Genomic DNA, 22,831 nt, shown 5'->3' with positions numbered 1-22,831 from the left:
CAAATAATTGAACAGCCTCATTCTTTCCTTTCAATAAGGCTCAAAGTCCCTGTTAAGTGGTGCTCTGAGCTTCTTTCTTCCAGTTTTTGGTTTTCACCCTTTAACCAAAAGCAGTTTGAGGTGGGTTATCTTCAACTGGTAGCTAGGTTGCTCCCTGACCTTAGGAAAGTCACAACAGCAGCACTGCCACCGTGCTAATATATAGTATACAAAATTGAAGAAGTGAGGCCCCAAATGCCTGTTTGAGCTAAATTTTCATTCTAGGTATGAACAGGCCAGAGACTACTGTTTAGCAGCAGAAAGGCTCATGGAGAAAGGCTGATTCATTATTTCAGTCTGATTTCTTTTCCCCCTGGGTCAAAATTTGCCCCCTTTCCCTAAGCTGGATCTAAGACATGCAGTTTCGAGCATGGAGAAGGGGCAGTTGACTTCATGGACACTTCAGTCAAAGGAAGGGTTGTTGTTTTTTGTTTTGCTTTTAATCCTACCCTTTTGCTGGTTTTCAGCTTCCAATAGCACCTTTCAAAGCTACTTTTCACTGAAACAAAAATCGAGGAAAAGTGCTGTTTGTGCCTCAGAATGTGCAGTTTGTGCCTCAGGAAAAAAAAATGATGCTATCCTATTTCCCATTGTTTTAGATTGGCTTATAATTCTTAATTGGAGAAACAAATCCTATGAGTAGATGAGTAATAAAAGGACTACAAACGTTCAAGCAAGTGTTCTTTCTAAAATGATCCGATTGGAATTTATCTGAACTTGGAATGTGGAGAGGTCACTCATGCTAGTCTGTTGACGTAGCAGAAACAACATGCAGTACAGCCTTAGACATGCCCATTCAGAAGTAAGTCCCATTGCATTCAAAATGACTTTCTCTCACATACCACACTTAATTGGGAGTAAGCTCCATTAATGAAACTTGCTTCTGACTTAATATGGTTAAGATTGTACTTTAGGTATTATGGCACTTCAGAGCCTTAGCAGCACAATCATATACTTGTTTACACCAAATTCCTACTGGTTTCAATGGGGCTTACTCCAGGAGAGTCAGTATAACATTGCTGCCTTACAAATTATTTTGGTATGAGATTTCATAGACCTCCTGGTTTGCCATATAAATGAAATTTTGTTATCCAGAAATTGCCTCAGTCTACCTCCCACCCTAAGATCATCAGATGAAGGGTGGCTATGAAATAATAATAATAACCTAGGCATTAAATAAACAGTAGGAACTTGTTATTGTATTAAAATTTAGAAGCAGCTAGGGTGCAACCATAACCACACTTACACAGGCTATTTGAGCACTCCTTCCACAGTACATATATTATTTGCACTAATAGATTTACAATAATTCCTTTCATACATTTTAAGGTTTCTTACACTTTTTTGCCTAAATGCACGGCAGTAAGAAACATAATGCTCTGATTATCTCTTTTAATATGCATGCAGGAGGTACATTGCATTAGATTCCTGTAACTGCATAGAAATAATTAAGTCTCTCTATTAATTGCAATTATCATCTATGTAAATATTATATGTAAATGAATTAAAATAAATGTTTGTCCATTAAACGAAACAAATTTGTGTTGTAAAAAAAAAGATGAAGCGTTTTATTCCTAGTTGCCCTTGCTATGCTCCCCCCTGCAGATAACGATATTTCAATTCTTGTTTCATAAATATGCATGTCATGTTCAAGATCCCATTTAAATGCATGCATGAGTAAGAAGCACTGAATTTGATTAACTTTATTAGCAATAAATAATGAAGTGTATTATTTTATGTTAACCCCTATCTAAGGGCAAAATACTGCAGACTCTTACATGTGTGTGAGTTGTGATTAGTTCCACCGATGCTAATATCATTACCCTATAAGTAAAGCTGTTTTAAATTTGAGCTAGCAAGCAGTACCTGTATTACAGAGCAGCTCTCAGATATCTTGCTATCTGGATAGGCAGTCATTTATATCCTTTAGAAAATGTATTTATAGCTTTGACTAATTGCTTCTTGGGACATGGAGCCTTTTACATTCACACCCTTTGTTAAAACGCATCCAGAGGCAGGCTGAGCAGAACAATTTTTCAACTTTTTAGTGTCATTTTTATAGACAAATAACACTTGTAAATGATGGATAATAGCCAGCAAAATGCTGCGTTGTACGAAATGTGCATGAATTATGTTTGCTGGGAGACAGAAGGTTAACTTGCCCATGAACTAATTGGGCTGCTTTATGGTAAATGCGTACTGGTGTATGCCCATTATAAACAAGACTCTGACCAGCTGAAAGAGGATTTCTCCTTATCCTGGGAATTACTCATTATCTCATCCTTTTTTAACTGCCTGGTTCAAAAGTGGGTGGGGAGGGAGGTCTAATCATAATGTATCTATAGGAATTACAACAAAGAGAACAGAGCAGCTGGAGCTTAATAATGTCACATATTAACACAACAAATTGGTGTCCCAGTTCTTCAGGCCCTGTGCCTTCAAAACTCTTGCTTACTTCAGAAGAAAAAGAATATACCAATGATTTGAAGGACTACCTGTGCTAGAGGGATATGCCTGCTATGTACTGGCTGTGGAGTGGTTGATTTCTGGCCAACGACCACCCAACATTTTGCTAATCTGCACTTTCTACATGCCCACCCATTTATTCACTCTGGATAGCCTGGAAAGGGAACACTTTGAAGGCTCTTTTTCTGACACGTGTGTACACCCCCATTTGGTGGGATTCCCACTTATTCAACCACCCAGGTCCACTATTAGAAGGAATATCAGTTTGGAAGCCAAGCAGGGCAACTCAAGACCTGGTAAAGACTCGTAAAGGTTTGGGTGACTCCCTACATTCACAAGAAGTATTAAGGTTTGTAGAACAAAAATGAAGATTTAAATACCCCAAAACGGTCCAAGGACCTGTGAACATATAGAATATATGGGAACAAAATGTAAAGGTAGCCAAGTTGGCCCACAAGAAAAATGCCAAGATTCATATTAGGGGCAATGCATTACTTTTTCAAATCCCCCACAGCTGCAGCTCCCCATCCCACCTTATGCAATTTTCTGATGGGTCTGCCTGGCCCTTGGGAGTGACTTTGCAGTAGGCATCAGAGGGAAGATGCAGTATCAGATCCATCCAGAACTAGATTTGGATGAGACCTTTCTTGGAGGGGGATCCCATTACAAGCACATTCTGGAGACACCATGCGGATTTAAAGCACCCTGAGATAAACCACTAAGATTATAAGCCAAGCCAGATGTCCCACTCAGGAGACGTACACAACTGAGTGAACCTGATGCATCCTGACTAGCCTCACCTCCAGACAGTTCCAGACCCCTCACAATCCCCCAGGAACCCCAGGCGAAGAGATGACAACGAACACTAATCAAAGTCCAAAGCAGAGGGCATAGTGTGGAGAATCTCAGGAACTGGAATCCTTAGCCCAGGGCTCAGCAAGGTTTATCTTACCTGGGCTGGATTGGTCCCCTGGAGATCCCTCCATGGGCCGGATCGTGCTCCTCCACGATTTTCGGTGCTGCGCCGGTTTAGCGCAAGTGGGCAGCTCAGTTTGGGGGCGTCTTGTGGGCCAGTCAAATGACCTCTGCAGGCCGCTTCCGGCCCATGGGCCTTAGGTTGCTGACCCCTGCCTTAGCCTAAGTATGAGTAGAATTGGGTCTCCATTATTTCACCAGGAAGAGTAAGCCAGCTGGGCTGTTTACAACAGTTGCTGTTTGAAGGTCATGATGTTTAAACTTCTTGAGTTACTGCCATTTGCCCTTCACCCTTGGTCCCCAATTAACCCTTTTGGCACTGCTGGACAGCTCCTCTGGCCTTTATACTCTAGTCTCTAAACTAGCCTCTGATCCTAAATTATTATCGCTGACGTTGCTGGACAGCTCCCAAATCCTTCAACTGTTTTGTGTTGTGCCTTGTGATTTTCACAAAACGTGGCTTGCCGCTCCCCTACCTAGCCTGGAGTGAGCAGAGGCGTTTTGTGAGGAGAACCCTGCTCACAGTTTTCTAGATACAGTATAAGCCATTCAGTGATATAAGTAATGAAGAATTAGGAAACAGTCGCTACAGTTCAGCGGAATTTCATGCATACCTCATGGTCTCTGCCATTTCCCAAAGGCACTGCAAGAGACACAAACAAGTTATGTTTTCTCCCAGTTATTGAATCTGGCTTCCTTTTTTCTGGCTATTCCACCCCCCTGCTCCCCGGTTAAGATTCTTTTCAGCAGTGCCATGTTCTCTAGTGTGTCTTTCCCCTTTCTTCCCTGGGCTTGGCATGCCTTTAATTTTTGAGAGTTATTGCATTATTAATCATTTTGGAACACACTGCTGTTTTAATATGCCATGATAGTTAGTGCTTCAAGATAAAATATAGGCTTTTAATGGTTTTACAAATAACATGCCAGTGCATTTGCATCTACTATATTGCTACTTTTAAATATGCAGTGATTTCCGCCTCCCTCCTCTGCCCCATATAATGGAAATCACATAAACTAGATAGAAGTGATTAGCTAGCATGTGAGAGTGGTAACCTACTCTAGTCCGAAGAACGCACATTTCATTGCCACAGAACCTGTGGTGCTCCTTCCATCATATGATAATTTCAAAACTGCTTCAGAACAATCCCGGGCAGGTTCACCGCCCTAACAAGGGGAATAGATTGTGGCTTTGGGCAAGGTATACCATGCCTATGGCTAAGTAAGAGCAGCTGTTCATCTCCTTGGGCCCACATAGAATAGATAACCTCCTTCCCACCAGTCCTTGCAGGTTGTGCAGACTGTAGAGAAAACTGCTACTGTCAATCATACACATATGTCACCGTGGTGTTAAAAGCTATGCATTCTGCTAACTATTTTAAATTAATGTTGATGCTTTGGAGAGTGTGCATGATACTAGACGCTTTGCTTCAGTGCTGACAGGGCCATCTGCTGTGTGTATGTGCCTACCTTATTTTGGTTACTTCCTGCAATTACTGGAATTAGTTTAACATGAAATCCACTTGAGTTGGGAAGGAAATAATAACTTTCCTGGAGCTAATACCATCCAGATTGAAAGTGAACAGCGTATGTCTCAGCCAAGCAAGCAGGTAAAATAGTTGAGTGGCAGGGCTGGCAATTTATACTCCATGCTTTTTACTGATTGACTTGAAAAGGCTATGGCATTTTCTCTGTGATTTAAGCCTTTAGGACAGGCAGCAAAGTAAGAAATGGATTGGAGAGAGACTCAGATAGCAATCCTGTATGCACTTACCTAGGAGTAAGTTCTCTTGAATTCAGTGGGGCTCGCATTTAAGTAAACATGTGGAAGGTTACACTGTGAGTTGTGAATTCAAAGAAATTGACAATATTGTGAATGATTACCATATTTTCCCATGTTTAAGACTAGGTTCTCTCCCCCCCTCCCCCCACCCGTCCTAAGAAATAATGTCAAAAATTAGGGGGCATCTTATACGCAGATAGTGCTGAAGGTGGACTGGCGATTGGTTGTTATCACAAAAATAGGGGGCGCCTTATAAATGGGGGTGTCTTATAGACGAAAAAATACGGTAACTGTGTCTGTAGCATCTTTGCCCTTTCTCTTAATAGAGAGCACATTACATAATTTTCCTCTATTGGGAGCTAATGGAATGACCTCAAAAGCCTCCATAATGGGGTTTTAAGAAATACACAGAATATATTATTTTGACTAGGTTTGCTATCACAACATTTAAGGAAACCTTTGTTTGCATTCAGCTAGCTGTTATATAATGTTGAAATTGCAATTTACATGGGTTGATGAGTTTTAGTATGTTATAAAAGAAACATGCATTTTTAATAAATATGAATATTTTGGGTGTATGCTTAATCTCCAGTTGAAACAATTGGATTTTAAAGTGCTTAACAGGCTAGATCATAGACTTAGTTTACACTATGTGCAACCTCTGCTACATTTGGTGCAAGCACCATCCAAAGCCCTGAGAAGTCTGATTGATGAAGAGTATTGATCAAATTTAATATATAGTGGCCTATATTTTTAAAAAAATACTTCACTGAAGTTGCATTAATGTATCATACTTATTGACAACAACAACAACAACAACAATATGCCACCTGTCAGGGAACTGCCATCGGAGCCAAGGGTGGCGCTGAGGCTCCCTAATGATGATGCTGGAGAGGGAACCAGCAAAGGGAGAGAGGACGCTTCCGCTGGGGAAGGAGATAGAGGTGACACCAGGGAGAAAGGGGAGGCCGAGGGAGCTGCGGAGAGAAGGCTCCAGGACTCTTCCAGTAAAACCAGCGGGGAGAGCACAGGACCTCCTCTGGGGACGCCCACTCTGCGCAGACAGCTTTCGCGCAGAGAAGGGAGACGACGATTGGGTGTGAAAGAACTCTTATGTTGGAAGAAATTCAGGAAACGCCCACTGACGGATACTTCCAGTGATTGAGACAGTCATGGTGTACTGACTGTCCAGCCTGGGGGGGAAAGTTTTGTCCAAACTACTCAGCCTGGAGCAGTTTGCGCTTTACGCACAAGCAACCCCATACCCCATTACAGCCACCCATCTTTTTGGATTGCCTCAGCCACTCTGGGTGGCTCCCAACAAAATAATGAAAACACAATAAAACACCGACCATTAAAAACTACCCTGAACAGGGCTGCCTTCAGATGTCTTCTAAAAGTCAAATAGTTGTTTATCTGTTTGACATCTGATGGGAGGGTTCCCTGTAGCTTCACATCTCATAGTGAGGGAACTGCCAGAAGGTCCTCGGAGCTGGACCTCAGTGTCTGGGCTCGATGATGGAGGTGGAGATGCTCCTTCAGGTATACAGGCCTGAGGTCATTTAGGGCTTTACAGGTCAACATCAACACTTTGAATTGTGCTTGGATACATACTGGTAGCCAATGTAGGTCTTTCAGGACCAATGTTATACGGTCTTGGCGGCTGCTCCCACTTACCGTACCAGTCTAGCTTCCGCATTCTGGATTTGTTGTAGTTTCCAAGTCACCTTCAAATGTAGCCCCACGTAGAACACATTGTAGTAGTCCAATAACAATAAACACAAGTACAGTAACAGTGTTTCTTTACTAATGGATTGTGACTTATTCTTTAAAGGAAAAATACTTTTGTCAAGCATTTCTGACTAAACAAAAACCTTTCGAATAATAAGGTTGCATGCCAAATACAGTATGAAAAAATGTTCAGATTTTTATTTTTTAATGCTCAAAATCATGCTAGTCTACTTAAGAACTTTCACTGCTTCTTATAGTATTAAATTGTAAAAATCATCATGTTCCCCTGAAAGACATTGGACTTCCCTTTTTAGAACACAAGCTGTTAGTGCTCATTGAAATATATAATGTTTTGCTATGTTTCCAAAAATAATTGTGTGAGTTTGGGTAACATTTCATGTAACCAATTGGAAAACAATGAGGATTTTGTTTAGTAGTAGCCTTTACATTTGACTTGGATCAGAACTTAAAATTAATATGGGCTTTTCTCCATTTCCCTGATGTTTGAAATACGGCACATGGTATTATGTTTCACAACTTCCTCTCACAATGTAAGTGGTTGGAACCCTTACCTTGTTAATGTTAAATGTTTCTTAAAGTGATATTTAAGCATACTTTTAATTAAATTTGACTTTTTAAAAAATTTAATTTCCTTCTTGGCAGGGACGTTGCTGTAAAATGCCATGCAGGTAATTTGAAGTGTGGCTTTCACTGCCTTGCAGCTGTACTTTTCCTTCCTCAAAATAACTGCATCAGATTCTGCTCCCATGATAACTGTTAAAAGGATCTTGAGCTGGAACTCTGTTGGAAAGTCAAATCACAATGGCACATGTATGTTCTCTTGCCTGTGATGCGATATTGTTTGTGCTTAGTGTGTGAAGGTTCATTTCTTTTAATAGTCAGTGCATTTAAGGAAATAGCACAAAAGACAGAACTGGGCTAGGTAGACCAATGGTCTTGTTAAGATGCAAGTTAACAAAATAACCCCCATGATGCTGTTTTGTTCTGACAAGGCATCACTTTGTCTGTTTGATTCTATTAATTCACATACTAATTTTAAAAGAATGACCTCAGATTTCATTGCGCAAATGCAAAGCCATACCCTCCAACATTTCTCTCATGAGAATTGTTGTTGTTGTTTAGTTGTTTAGTTGTGTCCGACTCTTCGTGACCCCATGGACCAGAGCACACCAGGCACTCATGCCAGGCACTCATTAGAATAGGGATGTCCCATTCTGTTGTTGTTGTTGTTGTTGTTGTTGTTGTTGTTGTTGTTGTTATATCTCACCTATCTGACTGGCTTCCAACATACATAAAAATATAATAACACATTAAGCATAAAAAAGCTTCCCTAAATAGGGCTGCCTTCAGATCTCTTCTCAAGGTTGTATAGTTACTTATCTCCTTGGCTTGGGGGAGGGATCGCATAACTCACACCCTCCAACATTTCTCCGATGAAAATAGGGACGTCCTAAGGAAAAGCGGGACATTCCTGGATCAAATCAGAAACCAGAACGGCTTCTGTAAATCTGGGACTGTCGCTGGAAAATAGGAACACTTGAAGGGTCTGCAATGTGACTCTGCCATGCATCTCTAAAGCCAGTAAATGCCCACAGGTAATTAGATTAAAAAAAAAGAAATAAACATGAGTTGTGAAGAAGTTAGCAGTGGCCACAAACTTGGATGGCTTTACAAGAGGATTGAACAGATTCATGGATCTTGAGCTGGAACTCTGTTGGAAAGTCAAATCACAATGGCACATGTATGTTCTCTTGCCTGTGATGCGATATTGTTTGTGCTTAGTGTGTGAAGGTTCATTTCTTTTAATAGTCAGTGCATTTAAGGAAATAGCACAAAAGACAGAACTGGGCTAGGTAGACCAATGGTCTTGTTAAGATGCAAGTTAACAAAATAACCCCCATGATGCTGTTTTGTTCTGACAAGGCATCACTTTGTCTGTTTGATTCTATTAATTCACATACTAATTTTAAAAGAATGACCTCAGATTTCATTGCGCAAATGCAAAGCCATACCCTCCAACATTTCTCTCATGAGAATTGTTGTTGTTGTTTAGTTGTTTAGTTGTGTCCGACTCTTCGTGACCCCATGGACCAGAGCACACCAGGCACTCATGCCAGGCACTCATTAGAATAGGGATGTCCCATTCTGTTGTTGTTGTTGTTGTTGTTGTTGTTGTTGTTGTTGTTGTTGTTGTTATATCTCACCTATCTGACTGGCTTCCAACATACATAAAAATATAATAACACATTAAGCATAAAAAAGCTTCCCTAAATAGGGCTGCCTTCAGATCTCTTCTCAAGGTTGTATAGTTACTTATCTCCTTGGCTTGGGGGAGGGATCGCATAACTCACACCCTCCAACATTTCTCCGATGAAAATAGGGACGTCCTAAGGAAAAGCGGGACATTCCTGGATCAAATCAGAAACCAGAACGGCTTCTGTAAATCTGGGACTGTCGCTGGAAAATAGGAACACTTGAAGGGTCTGCAATGTGACTCTGCCATGCATCTCTAAAGCCAGTAAATGCCCACAGGTAATTAGATTAAAAAAAAAGAAATAAACATGAGTTGTGAAGAAGTTAGCAGTGGCCACAAACTTGGATGGCTTTACAAGAGGATTGAACAGATTCATGGAGGATAAAGGCAATCAGTGTCTACTAGCCATGATGGCTTTGCTTTGCCTTCATGGTCAAAGGCAGTAATGTTTCCGAATACCAGTTGCTGGAAACCACAGGAGGGGGAGTACAGTGGTGCCCCGCAAGACGAACACCTCGCAAGACGGAAAACTCGCTAGACGAAAAGGTTTTCCGTTTTGGAGGCGCTTCGCAAAACGAATTTCCCCATGGGCTTGCTTCGCAAGACAAAAATGTCTTGCGAGTTCCTGCGGGTTTTTTCCCCCTCCCCCCCTTTTCTAAGCCGCTTATCAGCTGATCCGCTAAGCCGCTAAGCCGCTAATAGCGCTAATCCGCTAAGCCGTCAATGGGCTTGCTTCGCAAGACGAAAAAACCGCTAGACGAAGAGAATCGCGGAACGGATTCTTTTCGTCTTGCGAGGCACCACTGTACAGTGGTATCTCAGGTTACAGACGCTTCAGGTTACAGACTCCGCTAACCCAGAAATAGTACCTTGGGTTAAGAACTTTGCTTCAGGATGAGAACAGAAATCGCGCAGCGGCAGCAGGAGGCCCCATAAGCTAAAGTGGTGCTTCAGGTTAAGAACACTTTCAGGTTAAGAACGGACCTCCGGAACGAATTAAGTACTTAACCCGAGGTACCACTGTATTCTTGTGCTCTGGTCCTGCTTGCAGGTTTCCCACAGGCATCTGGTTGGCCACTGTGAGAACAGGATGCTGGACTAGATGGGCTGCTGGCCGGATCCAGCAGCCTCTTCTTATATAGTTATGTCCAACTGAAAGTCACAAAACAGTGCATACTAGAGCTAAATTTGTCGCTTACATGTAAATGCCATACAGTATACCATTGATGTCTAAATGGTGTTTAGCATGCTGTTGATTTTGAGTTTATAAATGCTGTAGTCTGATCTCTTTCTTGTTGGTGTAAAATGTTTTACACCAATATTTTACAAACTATTGTTAAAAAGGTTAAAGTATCGTTTTGGATGCAAGTAATTTAAGCACGAAGTGTGGAGAAGGCAGTATGGATTGCATCCAGTCAGCATATGCATTTATTAACGCCATGTGAGGAATTTTATGTAGCGAAGTGGCTCTGAAGTAACCCAGTGCCTTTTTTCGAAAGCAATGCACGTTTGATATTACATAAGATAAATGGGTTTTGCTAATTGAATCAAAGGATACACTTCCATACAAAAACAGATTATAAAACAAGGCTGGAAAATAAATATAATTTAAGTAAAGATGTCTTCTAATTAGTAATTGTTTTTGCTGTTAAACAAATTTTCAGTGGCAGAAAGTATCTTTTTCATTATAAACCTAATAATGGAGATTGTAATAATAGGTGTAAATTAACGTGGTGGGAAAACATTTACAGTGTAACATTCTAAATTAAATATGACATTAGCAAGTCTAATGTTTAAATGTTGTATAATTAACATTTGTTCAACTCCTGACAAATTAGAGCAATATAGACTTTAGATGACTTTATTTATGGCTCAGGATATTTTTCATGCCTGTTTCCTTTCATAAACACAGAGGCAAGTTTTATTTCTTTGCAGGATGCTGTAGCAAGACATGTGCTACACTGACAAAGGGGAAATCAAAATGCAGGAGAACTTAAATATTAACCAGAGGCATTTATTTTGCAAGTAGTATGTCATGATTGTTAAAAGATTTAGTAGCGTCATCACTGTAGCTGTTCATTGCTGTATTAGAAATAAAATACTGAGAATGGTTTATGCATAGCAGGTACAGAGGTAATAATATCCACTGTGCAATAAAATATTTGAATCCCCCTGTGTGCCTCCTCAGTGCATACATTGCTCCACTAAGTGCTTTGCATTGATGTTTGCGTCTGCAAATAAATATTGCCAAAATGCTTTCTTTTTATAACAGCAGCTAATAGAAGATTGAAAGCCAGGCACAGAAGCAACGAAAAATTCCCAAACAAACAAAAAGCAGTTACAGATTTAATATGTGACAAAAGGATATCAAATTTTGCACATTACAGTCCCATAAGAATCCATTCTAGACAGAAGGCTTAACAGAGATGGAGTAAAATATGGTCATCTGCTTTATCTGGAGGCATTATTTTTAATCAGGATAATGCAGGTGTTAGCTTGTACCTCAGCTGACCCGATGGAGGAGTTCCTAGGGCCTAACTTTAGGCTCTCATTTTCTCTGGATGGGCCTCTCAGTCTACCTTCCATCTCCAGTACACGTCAACAGATGTAATGGCAGCCCCAAATGACCTGCTGATTCTGAAGTGGGAATTTCAAGGGACTTAAGCATTGTGAACTACCTAGAACTGGGGATTGTACAGAGGCTTTAGAGTGGAAGGGGGAAGGAGTTGGTTTTTGTTAGTTCCCCCTCGGTCTCTGCTGCAGAGCCTCCTGCCACCCCACCAAATATTCTCTAGAGCAGCGGTTCTCAACCTGTGGGTCCCCAAATGTTGTTGGACTACAACTCCCATCATCCCTGAGCTCTGGGCTTGCTAGCTAGGGGTGATGGGATTTGTAGTTCAACAACATTTGGGGACCCACAGGTAGAGAAAGGCTGCTCTAGAGGGTTGGGGGACAATTAGGAACAACACAGGAGGTGGTACAGTGTGTGTTGCAAGTGTGAGAAGGAATTGGGAGAAATTGCTTGGGTTCAGCCAACCCAACACTCCTCATTCCAGCTCAGCCAGTTCAGCCAAAGCTGGCTGAGCCAAGGTCAGGGTAAGCCCCCATTCACCTTGGTCATGCCACCTAGCTACCCAGCAGAAGTTACACAGGCAAAAAGCTGGTATAAGTTAAACTCCAATTTCCCCTCTGCCAGGCTCAGGGCAGCTCAGCTGGCAGCAGCCATGCTGCTGAACAGAGTTTGAAAAAGGGGGAAATTACACTGGCATAATCTGCACCAGCATAAATTATGCTGGGTTCCTATTGTTTGAATTGCTCTGTCATTCAGATCCTAACAGGCTAAGTCTCAAACCTTCTAATTACCGAACCATACAATCATCAATCACAACAGCAGCAGCAGCAAAGTTATTGCCCCTCAAGATTAATATTGAAAAAAGAAATTCAGAAATAGGTTTTACAATCTACATTCAAACCAAGGACTTGAAAGAAAAGATGGGGTGGGGGAAGAAAAGAAGTAGAAAAAGCAAATGGTTATAATTGGTTAGGTCTATGACTCTGTCCATGGTTTGTGTACGAGAGGGAGAGGCAGAGATTCATTAAGTAATAATAAAACATTTTAAAAGGAATGAAAATAAAATATGTTTTTCTTCTTCAGGTCTTCATTTCTGTAGGCAAAGCCATCAATTAAAATATCAACCTCTTAAGAACTCTGTGTACCTACACATTCACTAAGGATAGAACTCACGGTACAATTAAATAACCCACTAAGGGCACATCAAACTTAAGAGCACTTAATTGTATACAGCATTGAGCCATATGGGTATGTAACATTTCAAACCCACAATGTTTGCTTTGCTTTCAAAGCATTTGTATGCAGTATATAATACAGTAAATCTGTCACACAGAGTCTGCCCCATACCAAGAGCTTTTTAAGTCAAGCGAAACACAACACAGCATAATATGGACATCATTTTCTTGATTAACTTTGATGAACCTCTAGTCATTATCCATTATAGTAACAGTAAATTGGAAATGCTGCTTTGTTAGTGTTACTCGTATAGGCAGTTTTGATGAGTCATAGAATTTATGGCTACTGGCACTTGACATTGATAATGAAATGCCATATTTTGCCTTTCCTTGGAAATAAAATATGACATACAGCTGCAATTATGCATCCCTTGGTTTATGCAAGAGGATAGATAGTTCTGTGTCGTCGTTGCCTTTATAATTTTTTTACTCCAGGAGTAAATGAACCAAGTCAAACTATACAGGGCTGGACAAGCATCCTCTATGCAAGAAAAGGGAAAGAAAAAAGACACAAGTCTGACACCAGGAAAGACAATACTGTATTCACAAGACAGTGGGGAGTATTTCAACTTCCCAGGACACATTACCAGCTTAAAACACAGAAGGTTGGGTGTTGTTGTTTTTTATCAGCTCAGATTGAAACTGGTTTGGAGAGAAAACAGACCAAAATTCAGTATTTCTCAAAAACAACAACACAGGATAGATACAGGATGGATTGCAGCTTACGCTGAATGTACACCACTTGCCAAACCAACATTGGGCGTCCATTGGATGAAGAGTAAATGTACACAGCTCTAGTGTGGCCATTCTAGAGCAAACTTCAAAGGGAGTCTGTAACATGAAACCACTGAATTACATCAAGAGGTTCAGCGCTATCACTTGTGGCCTGAACCAAGAGGATCATTAGCATGTGTTAATTGGCTTACTAGTGCCAGGGTGTCTGCATTACCAACTGTTTGTGAGTTGTCACTATTAATTAGGTACTTATCACCCTCTGTGCTTTTCTGCATTCCCTCTGACCTCAGTATTTTACAACCTTCTCCCTCCCCACCCAAAAAAACCTGATGTATTTATATACCCATAACTCGGGATGACACTTCATGCATTTTGATTTTAATTAGTTTTAAAATACCTGTTTTAGCTGAATTTCATTGATATTAGATCGATAGATAGATAGATAGATATAGATAGATAGATGATTCATACATATATACCTACATACACACAAAATCGAGTGGTATATAAATTTTGTTGCACAAAGAAAGAAAATGCATCTGATAGGCTGAACTGTAGTGCATGAAAGCTTATAACAAAATGAACTGGTTAGTCTTTAAGGTACTGCAAAGTGTTTATTGCTTTTGAGCCAAACTGATAACCCTTGAGTATGCACATATCTGTGATTATAGAATCAGTGTTACAAACTGATATATGAAAGCTAGGAGCTAAATGGCACCTTAAATCTAGGTTGTGGGCACCGCAATGGAGTGTCTAAGTGCACTTTTTTATAACAAGAATGCAAGCTGAAAATGAATGAACTGCAGCTGAAATCTTATGTTCGTTTTTCACATGGTGTAGTCCTCATCTGAAGACATATTTCTCCTGCCCGTCCCCCTAATATTCTTATGAGAATACCTTCTCCAGTCTCCAGAGAGTGGCTGGAAGTGGGGAAGCAGAAAAGGTTCCTCCTTTCATTCCAGCAGTGGCAGTTTTAATCTGAAATCTTAGGTGCAGTACTGAACCCAGAGCTCAGAAACTGCTCGCATTAATGAAATTCCCTGTCGCGCCTAGAACAATGGGAGTTTCCAAAGCTGTATAGAACTATTACCCCCCGCCACCCCACCCCGGGCAAATTAAAATTGTATGAAGTGAACAAAATTACAGTTTTGTCTCTCTCCTCACCAAACGGGGTTGCTCAAGACAGCCTGTGAATAGCCAGTTTTCTTTAAAGGAGAGCACACTAGAGACTCGAAATGCACCAATATACCTCTTTCTGTGCATATTGACAGGTTGAAAGGGAGTGACAGGGAGCAGGAGCAGGCATAAGCAACACAGGTCCCATGGTGGGCTCAGCACAAAATATACCCATTAATGAATCCTAGGAGACATTTCAGGGTAGCAGAATCTTTGACCTTCATGACTCTCAAAGAAGCTGCCGCAAGTTCATTAAAGGAGGGGGGAGGAGGTGAAGCTGAGAGGGATTGGGAGACTCACTAGGGTTCTTAGAAAATTGCAAAATGGCCTTATGACATGAATTTATTTATTTTTTGTTTTGCATAGTAGAACTCCAGTTAAAACCTCTGAGGATTTATCCTCTTGTGATCTGTTGAGACAATTTAACCTCCTTCTAATCGTGCCACTAAACAGGTTAGTTGTGTTGCTCAGAAACATTTCAGAAAAGGTTGCATCTTGAAAGTGTAGTGTCTTCTTGAATTATATTTTTTTTTGGGGGGGGGACAAATAAAGAAAATATATCTGCTTTCCCAAGATGAAGCTTGCAGGATTCATGCACCGAGTATTCAGATAGCTGGAACGTGTTTATTACCATCCTAGAGTAATCGTGAACCCAATTAAAACCTTTCGTCCTCAATCTGGCTTCTGTCCCTATGTAAGTGGCTGTTACCAGAAGACTCTGTGTGATTGTATTGATGTTTATATGGCCAGTTTTCATGGTTAGTACAAATCATAAAAGCTATGGAGGATGAAGCGTAAATGAATCCAGCTTCAGAATTGCTCGGAGCTAAAGTTTTAAAACTCATGCTGCAAAGTGAAAAATGAAATTTAACCAGGCATTTTGGTGAAGGAGAAGTAATTTATTGGATGTAAGATGAAAAGCTGTGAGAGTAAACATCAATCTCATCTTAGACACATGTCAGTGATTGATGTTTGCTCTGCACTGCAGCCTGGAGGTAAACTCTTTGAAACAGCATAGTAGGTACTTTATCTGTCTGAGGGAAAGAACACAGTTTGTTAAGTTGCTGCCTTTTTTTTTTTTGAGACCCTGCTACATCTTCATGTTCAATCAAAGGCAAAACAGTAAATCAGAGTAATTGCTTTGCCCTGTGGCATTTCTGTTTGTAAATGGAGGAAAAAATACTGCAGAACCCTCAAATTAACTTCTGTTTAAACTAGGTGAAAAGTCCAAAAAGTCACTTGCAGCCCAAGTATAGCATTTTATTAATCATGTCACCAGTCCATCAAAAGCTAGTGCTTTGTTTTTCTTGCACGGCAGCTGATGCTTTTGTTTCAAAATGCTTTTTAGCACTGAGGAATGTAAAGCTGTCACTTCTGGGAAATCATAACAAGCCATTAGCAACACAGACTTTATAAATAGTCATCATTTATTTATTTTTGTTTAGCTGAAAATGACAAGGGTATGAATAAACTGGCCAGACAAGGTGTTGGATATGACTGATATAATGAGAAGCAAGCCTAATCTACAACTTACTAAGTGCTTGTGCTATTCAATAATATAATTACCCAACATTACTGTATTGATTAAAATGATTATTCATATGAATATATGAAGCTACCAAATACTGAAGATTATTGATCCACCGAGCCCAGTACTGTACTGTCTACTATTTTGTGAGGCAGTAGATCAAAGAGAGAGGTCTTTCTCAGCCTTGTTACCCGGGGCTAAACTAAATGCTACCACTAAAATAAAATTATTTTAAGCTATTTCATTTGGCCAATATTGTGAAAGTACATTTCCGTTTCTGAGCACAATTCGAAGTGTTGGTGCTGACCTTTAAAGCCCTAAACGGTTTTGCCCCTGCATATCTGAAGGAGCAGCTCCGCCCTCATTGTTCAGCCTGGACACTGAGGTCCAGCTCTGAGGGCCTTCTGGCTGCTCCCTCACTGCAAGATGTGAAGTTACAGAGACTCATTTTCTGCACTGTGCAAAGCACTTCATAGACCAGCTGTCAGAATAAGGCAGTTTCACACCTTCATCTTGGTCAATCCTTTTATGAAGGGGCCGAATTCAGTGTAGCAGAACAGCATTCATGCATTTGTATTCACAACTTGTAGCCATCACAGCACGTTCATGACTTACTGTACTATGAATGTAGCCACTGCCAGCTCTGTGATGTCTTAGTGCACAGCCACAAGTCGTATCAGCCCATATGTGGGAGACTAACAACAAGAATGTCTTGGTTGAGATGGTTGTTTTCTTTCAATCCTTCAATTCTAGTTGGTTGGCAAAAAGAATAACAATTGTGGCTAGGCTAAAGTAGCTGATAGTTGCGTTTGTACTTTCATGACCACAGCTGATTAATGGAGATCAGAAGAAGGTGCATTACTGTGGTATATAGCTTTAACAGCCCTTTAGGGGCTCATTAATGAAAAGAGAACTATAGAATCCAACTAGAATGATTTCATTTTTAAGCAGTATTCTTGTCTAACACCGTAAGGCACTGAAGCCCTTTAGATTTTGCTGGACAACGGCTCCCATCATCCTTGACTATGCAGATTGAAGCTGATCGGAGTTGGAGTCCAACAGTAAAGGGGGAGGGAACACAAGAATTCTAACCCTGCTCTAAAGAGCTGTCATATAAGGAAATGTTTTCATCATTTCTATTTAACCATAGCTTTAATTATTGTGCACTTTAAAAAGGACCTTCCCTTTTTTTTCTTTGTCAAAGATGCTTTGACACTTGCCCTGTTTCATTTCACCTGTTCGACATAGGTCCCCTAAATATCTCATCCCTCCAGAAACTGGGTGGGTGAGTGTGTGTGTTTGTGTGTATGTGGACTTGAATGTCCTTATTGGAATGGCATCCATCACATTCCTGTTCTTGTTTCCTTTGTCACCTGTTTGCTAATTCACCCTTCTCTATGTAGTTATGGCTACCCAGGGTTTGTTGCCTTAATTCTAGTTTTCTGCTTTTCTTTTGGTGCAGTGTCTATGACCCTGACAGAAATATGCTGCGCAGGAAAGAATGGGAAAGGAGAAATCAGGAGACCCAGCACGAAGATGGCATATTTAATAACAGCTACTCCCTCTTCAGTGAGCCATATAAGGTATATATATATTTCCCCCCAATTTTCCTCCCTGTTGTTTGATTGTTGCTCAAAGCAGGTAAGGCAGTTTAGGAGAACCCAATTCCCCAATGTAAAACTGAATAATCTATATTTAAAGTGTCCCTTACAGATGCCTGTCTAACCTTTTTTTGAAAACCTCCAGAGGAAGCCAGATGACAGCTTATTCTATTGCTAACCCTGCCCTCAAAGTGGGATGCTTAGAAATTTTTAATTTTGTAGTCTCTTCCATCTTACCATCTATGGACTTGTAAAGGAGGTCACCTACTCCTTTATCCATGTCATTCATGACAGTATTGAATGTCACCATATCCGACAACCAAAAACTGTTGTTTGTTCTTGGGCAGAGCTGCTGGCTGTTAATGAACAAGCTGAGCCATGTTGCCGGGAAGCTGATGCTACTAGAACACAATGGCTGGTTGTGAGCCGAGTCAGAACCAGAGGAGGTGGCTTGAGGTCCTTCATGCCGGAGTGAAAAGTCCAAGTTCATGCTTGGACACCTCCCTTCACTTCACCTCACCTAACTGATGGGCCACCTGCCTGTGCTGCTCTCCCAGCTGAGCTTGCAATACTGCCTTCTGGTCTAATAATTGACTGGGACACCCAGTGTGGTGTGCCTTAATGCTCAGGCGGTGCTGGCTGAGGCTGATGGGAGTTGCATCTTGAGGGCACCATGTTGGCTACTCACGTACTAGACTCATTACCTTTCTCCTCCTTGCACCAAATACATTAGCTGCCCTATGGCAGGTCGTTCTAATCCAATAGTGGGAAATCTCTGGCTGTGGGCCTAATTAGGCCCATCAGCCACACACATACCCCAACTTGACCCATGAGACTGTTTTGGCCAAGCCATTTCCACCACCTGCTCTCTAAACCTGATGTCATTTATGTCAGGTGCAGGGCAGGTAAATGCATGGCTGGACCAAAGGGCGGGTGGCAGATACCACCAGCCAACTGCACCTGCAAAGATCTGTGTGCAGAACTTTGCATGTGTCAACAATCAGTTGATTGTCAAGGCAATCAGCAGTATGTACAGCACTATGCAAAAATGGGTCACCTAATGTCATTGTGATGATTACAGGTGACTGACAAGAAACACCTGGCCCCCCAAATCTATCAAATCTATATCAATATCTTTCTTTTTAAGAAATCACATGAGGGATAGGTCATAAGTCTTGCTACAGTTCAAATTTATTAACAAGATTTTCCTTGCCCACTCAACAAGTTATTTTATCAAAAGAGAGTAGGTTCTTCTAGGGTTTTATGTGTATCCTAATAAAACTGTATTGTTTCCTTGTAACAACTGAGTTTTATTCAAGTTGCTTGCCAATTAGTAATTTCAAATTACACAGCACTGTAATAATTTCGTTCAGTAAAAGCGACCACATAAATTATTTTGTATGTCCTACTTTAATTGGTCATTAGCTATAGGCTGCAGGATATACTTTTTTGTAGTCTGCCATAATGAACTGGTCTCACAAAGCATGCATTAATATTGATGTCTCATTGAGTTTTAGATGTTTATTTTTCAAAGTACATGAAAGGTGGAGCAGCGTTACATTCAAATGTGTTTTAGACTTAGATCAGTACCTAGTTGTTGGCACCCGTCTGTATCAAGAGACAACAGAGTGTGCTTCCTGGGATGAAGTGAAACCACTGTGTTAGCAGCACCAAAGTAACATTACATGGTGCGCAAGCCTGGGCAGTGTGTATGGAGATCCTGGGCTGCCCAAATGGCAAGACCCCTCTTTCAGCCTCGCTGCTGTGGTCCAAAGGAAACAGAGCAATACATTTGGCACCATCTTGGCTACCAGAAGGAGGCGTACAAGGCACTCCAGAGTTGCATAGAGTTTGCTCCTTAGCCTTTTCTTCTCCCAAATATGTCCTCCAAGGCAGCAGAGGTTTAGGATCAGAGTTTTCCTTCTCCTAGATGGGCTACCTTCCCAGGTTGACAAGCCTCATTTGCCCCTCACTTCCCTCTGCAGCACATCCAGAAACTGGCTTCTTGACCATTGGACTCACTGACCTGGCCCGCTCAAATCTGCTAGAGCTTGTCATAACATGCAGTGGAAGTCCCTAGCTCACCAAGATTTTGAGACCCATCAGCTACCCTCACCTGGTTTAGCTGGCCAGTCAAAGGTGCTGCTTGGGTGTGGCTGCTGTCACATGCTGATAGCTTCTGGGAGCTTACAATGGTCAAACAGAAATATTCTAGCTCTGGTCATATTTCATGGAAATCATTCAGTATAGTTAACAATTGTCCATATGACATCACAATATTCTCAGAATTGTTGGAGAGGCTGTGGAAAAAGGAGTCACCTTTTTCCAATAATGGTGGGACTGCCCACAGGTATTTAGATACTGGTCAGTGGTGGACCTAATATTTGACAATACTCAAATATCCCATTCCAAGTTCACTGCAGATTTGTTTACTAAATCTTTGGGATGGTCAACTGAAAGGGTTCAACTTTCAGGAACTCTTGACATTGATGCTGGTGGCTGCCAGAACTTCAGTTGTCCTAAAATGGAAAACCTTACAGGACTTGTGACTCACACTGTGGTATAAAAATATGTGGAATTTAGCGCTAGATGAAAAATAACTCATAAATTACATTTTTTCAAAGGCTCGTAGGATCCTGAAAAATATTATGCTGTTTGGTGGGATTTTGTCATATATATACCACAAATACAGACACACAGGACTTCCTCTCAATGGTATAACAAGAAATGTGGCTTTCCTAATGGTATTAAATACTCTACTTTTACCTGATTTATCTCTTCCAATTATAGTTTGCTGCTGTTTGTTTGTTTTTTATTTGTACTTTTACTATTTTTAATGTATTGCTTTGACTTCAATTTAAAAAAAAAATTAAAACTTTTTTCTGCTTCCAATATGATATGCTTGAAAAAAAATGTATTAAATACAAGTGATAACATTTGTAATATGCATAATATATACTCTAAAGCTCATGTAGCTTTCCATGTTCAGAGTAAATTGAAAACCTTTTTGCATCCTCACAAAACAAAACATTTTATGTGATTCTTCATTTAATGTGCTTCTGAACTGTTGCATATTCATGACGATTTCCTTTGCTATTCTTTAAGGTGCCACAAGATTCTTTGTTATTCTTGATGCTACAGACCAACATGGTGGCTACTTTCGATTTTGTTACAAAACGATAGTTTAAAATTATTCTTGCTTACTTGCTTTACAGACTAACAAAGGGGACGAGCTCTCCAGCCGTATCCAGAATACCCTGGGCAACTACGATGAGATGAAAGAACTGCTGACGGATCGATCCAATCAAAGCCACCTTGTTGGTGTTCCAAAGCCGTCTATCTCTCAAACGTCTGTGAACAAAGCTGAGGAACACTTCATTGCTGACACAAAGCCCCACACTCACGCTTCTCCATCTTCCTTGCCAGCGGCACTTTCTGGGCAGTTGAGCAAGAACGCTGCAATGGGTTGGCAGAAGTCTGGGCACACTCTGGAGAACCAGCAAAGGGGAAGCAAACATAGACATGGATTGCCGGATGCACACAATAACGACTTTAAAACGGTTAGCCAAAAGAACAGTTTAGAAAAGATTACACATTACGCATCCAATCCCTCATCACCATCTCCGTCGAGTGTTGCCCAAGGTCCTTTATCGTCTTCGCTTGGGGACAAGAGCAGAACACAACAGCAGCCGCCAAAGCTGAGTTTTGGTGGAGAAGGTGGAGCTCAGGCTCAGGAGAGGCCAGCTATGCATAGCAATGGACACTGTGTGCAGAACTTTCCTCCTTCACTTGCTTCGAAGCCCAGTATAGTTCAGCAGAAACCAACAGCATATGTAAGGCCAATGGATGGTCAAGATCAGGCTCCTGAGGAGTCTCCGAGATTGAAGGTGCCAGCTGAAACTAGCCTGCTCTGCACCTCATATAGAGGAATGCCTTCTGCCAAAGCTGACTCAGCTAGGACAAAGTCAAAACTGACAAAATTTAATATTCCCAAACAGGAAGAGGTAAGTGCAACAGAGCTTTCCATGTGCCATTGATGTACTAGTTAATCACTTTCAAAACACTGAGGCAGAAATCCTACATTGACTTTTTTTCTCCTAGGAAGTATACTTTGCACTGCGTTTTCAGGGTATTCATTTTTACTCAGTGTGTAAGTGGCAAACTTACACAAGGACTTAGAGTGGGGTGGGGAGGGATTCCAGGTAATTCTTCAAATTTGTGATTGTCTCAACCGCTTACTTGGCTAGTAAGATAGCTACAGTTTTGGTTCCCATTTGGTCCGCTCTCCTTTAGTGCTTAAACTGTATGATTTCCAGTGACTTGATTACTAATCTCAATTGAAAATGGATTTTTGTTGATTGACTATTCTTCACACCTATGTAATGGTGGTCAATGAATAGCAGCATTTAAAGTATGAAATGGGACAAGGGTTGGCTGGTAAGAAGTCAGTGCCCTGGTTCAAAGGATATAGATGTCTTTCTTTCTAATAGCATCATTAGCATGTACAGATGAGAGCTGGAGATGAACAGGTTCTGTCAGCACTCAAACAGCAAAATGTGGTTGCAGCTGGAGTGCCAATTGGCTCCAGCTGCATAACTTAGAAATATTGGTACCGTCACAACAAATAGTGAGCTATTGTCCAAAGGCTGGAAGATTAATACTGTGATGTAAAATGGGAGCTTCATTGGGTCTTGGAGAAAGAAAACAAAAATGTATAT

The 22,831-nt window shown here is 40.9% G+C and overlaps 1 protein-coding gene and 1 long non-coding RNA gene across 8 annotated transcripts in view; one reads left to right on the top strand and one right to left on the bottom strand.

Annotated features, from left to right (window-relative positions):
* The window catches only part of AFF3 (ALF transcription elongation factor 3), a 237,265-nt gene that overhangs the window by 29,488 nt on the left and 184,946 nt on the right, over positions 1–22,831 (top strand). For 4 of the 7 annotated variants that reach the window (XM_081857861.1, XM_081857860.1, XM_081857859.1 and 1 more), the window contains exons 2-3: positions 17,975–18,095; positions 21,329–22,117. In XM_081857861.1, the coding sequence (XP_081713987.1) occupies positions 17,997–18,095; positions 21,329–22,117 (888 nt within the window). In that variant the 5' untranslated portion in view covers positions 17,975–17,996. Of the gene's footprint in view, positions 1–15,350; positions 15,438–17,974; positions 18,096–20,134; positions 20,464–20,512; positions 20,858–21,328; positions 22,118–22,831 lie in introns of those variants that run through there. The other 3 variants (XM_081857862.1, XM_081857864.1, XM_081857863.1) reach the window with 3 other exon arrangements.
* Positions 21,477–22,831, bottom strand: part of LOC309339711 — a 104,946-nt gene continuing 103,591 nt past the window's right edge. Inside the window, exon 3 of the long non-coding RNA XR_014155542.1 lies at positions 21,477–21,601. This is a non-coding gene — a long non-coding RNA (uncharacterized lncRNA). The remainder of the gene's footprint in view (positions 21,602–22,831) is intronic.

Source organism: Podarcis erhardii (assembly GCF_964252035.2).
Source record: "Podarcis erhardii genome assembly, chromosome: 4".
NCBI classification, from domain to species: domain Eukaryota; kingdom Metazoa; phylum Chordata; class Lepidosauria; order Squamata; family Lacertidae; genus Podarcis; species Podarcis erhardii.
This window is presented reverse-complemented; position numbering and strand designations above follow the sequence as displayed.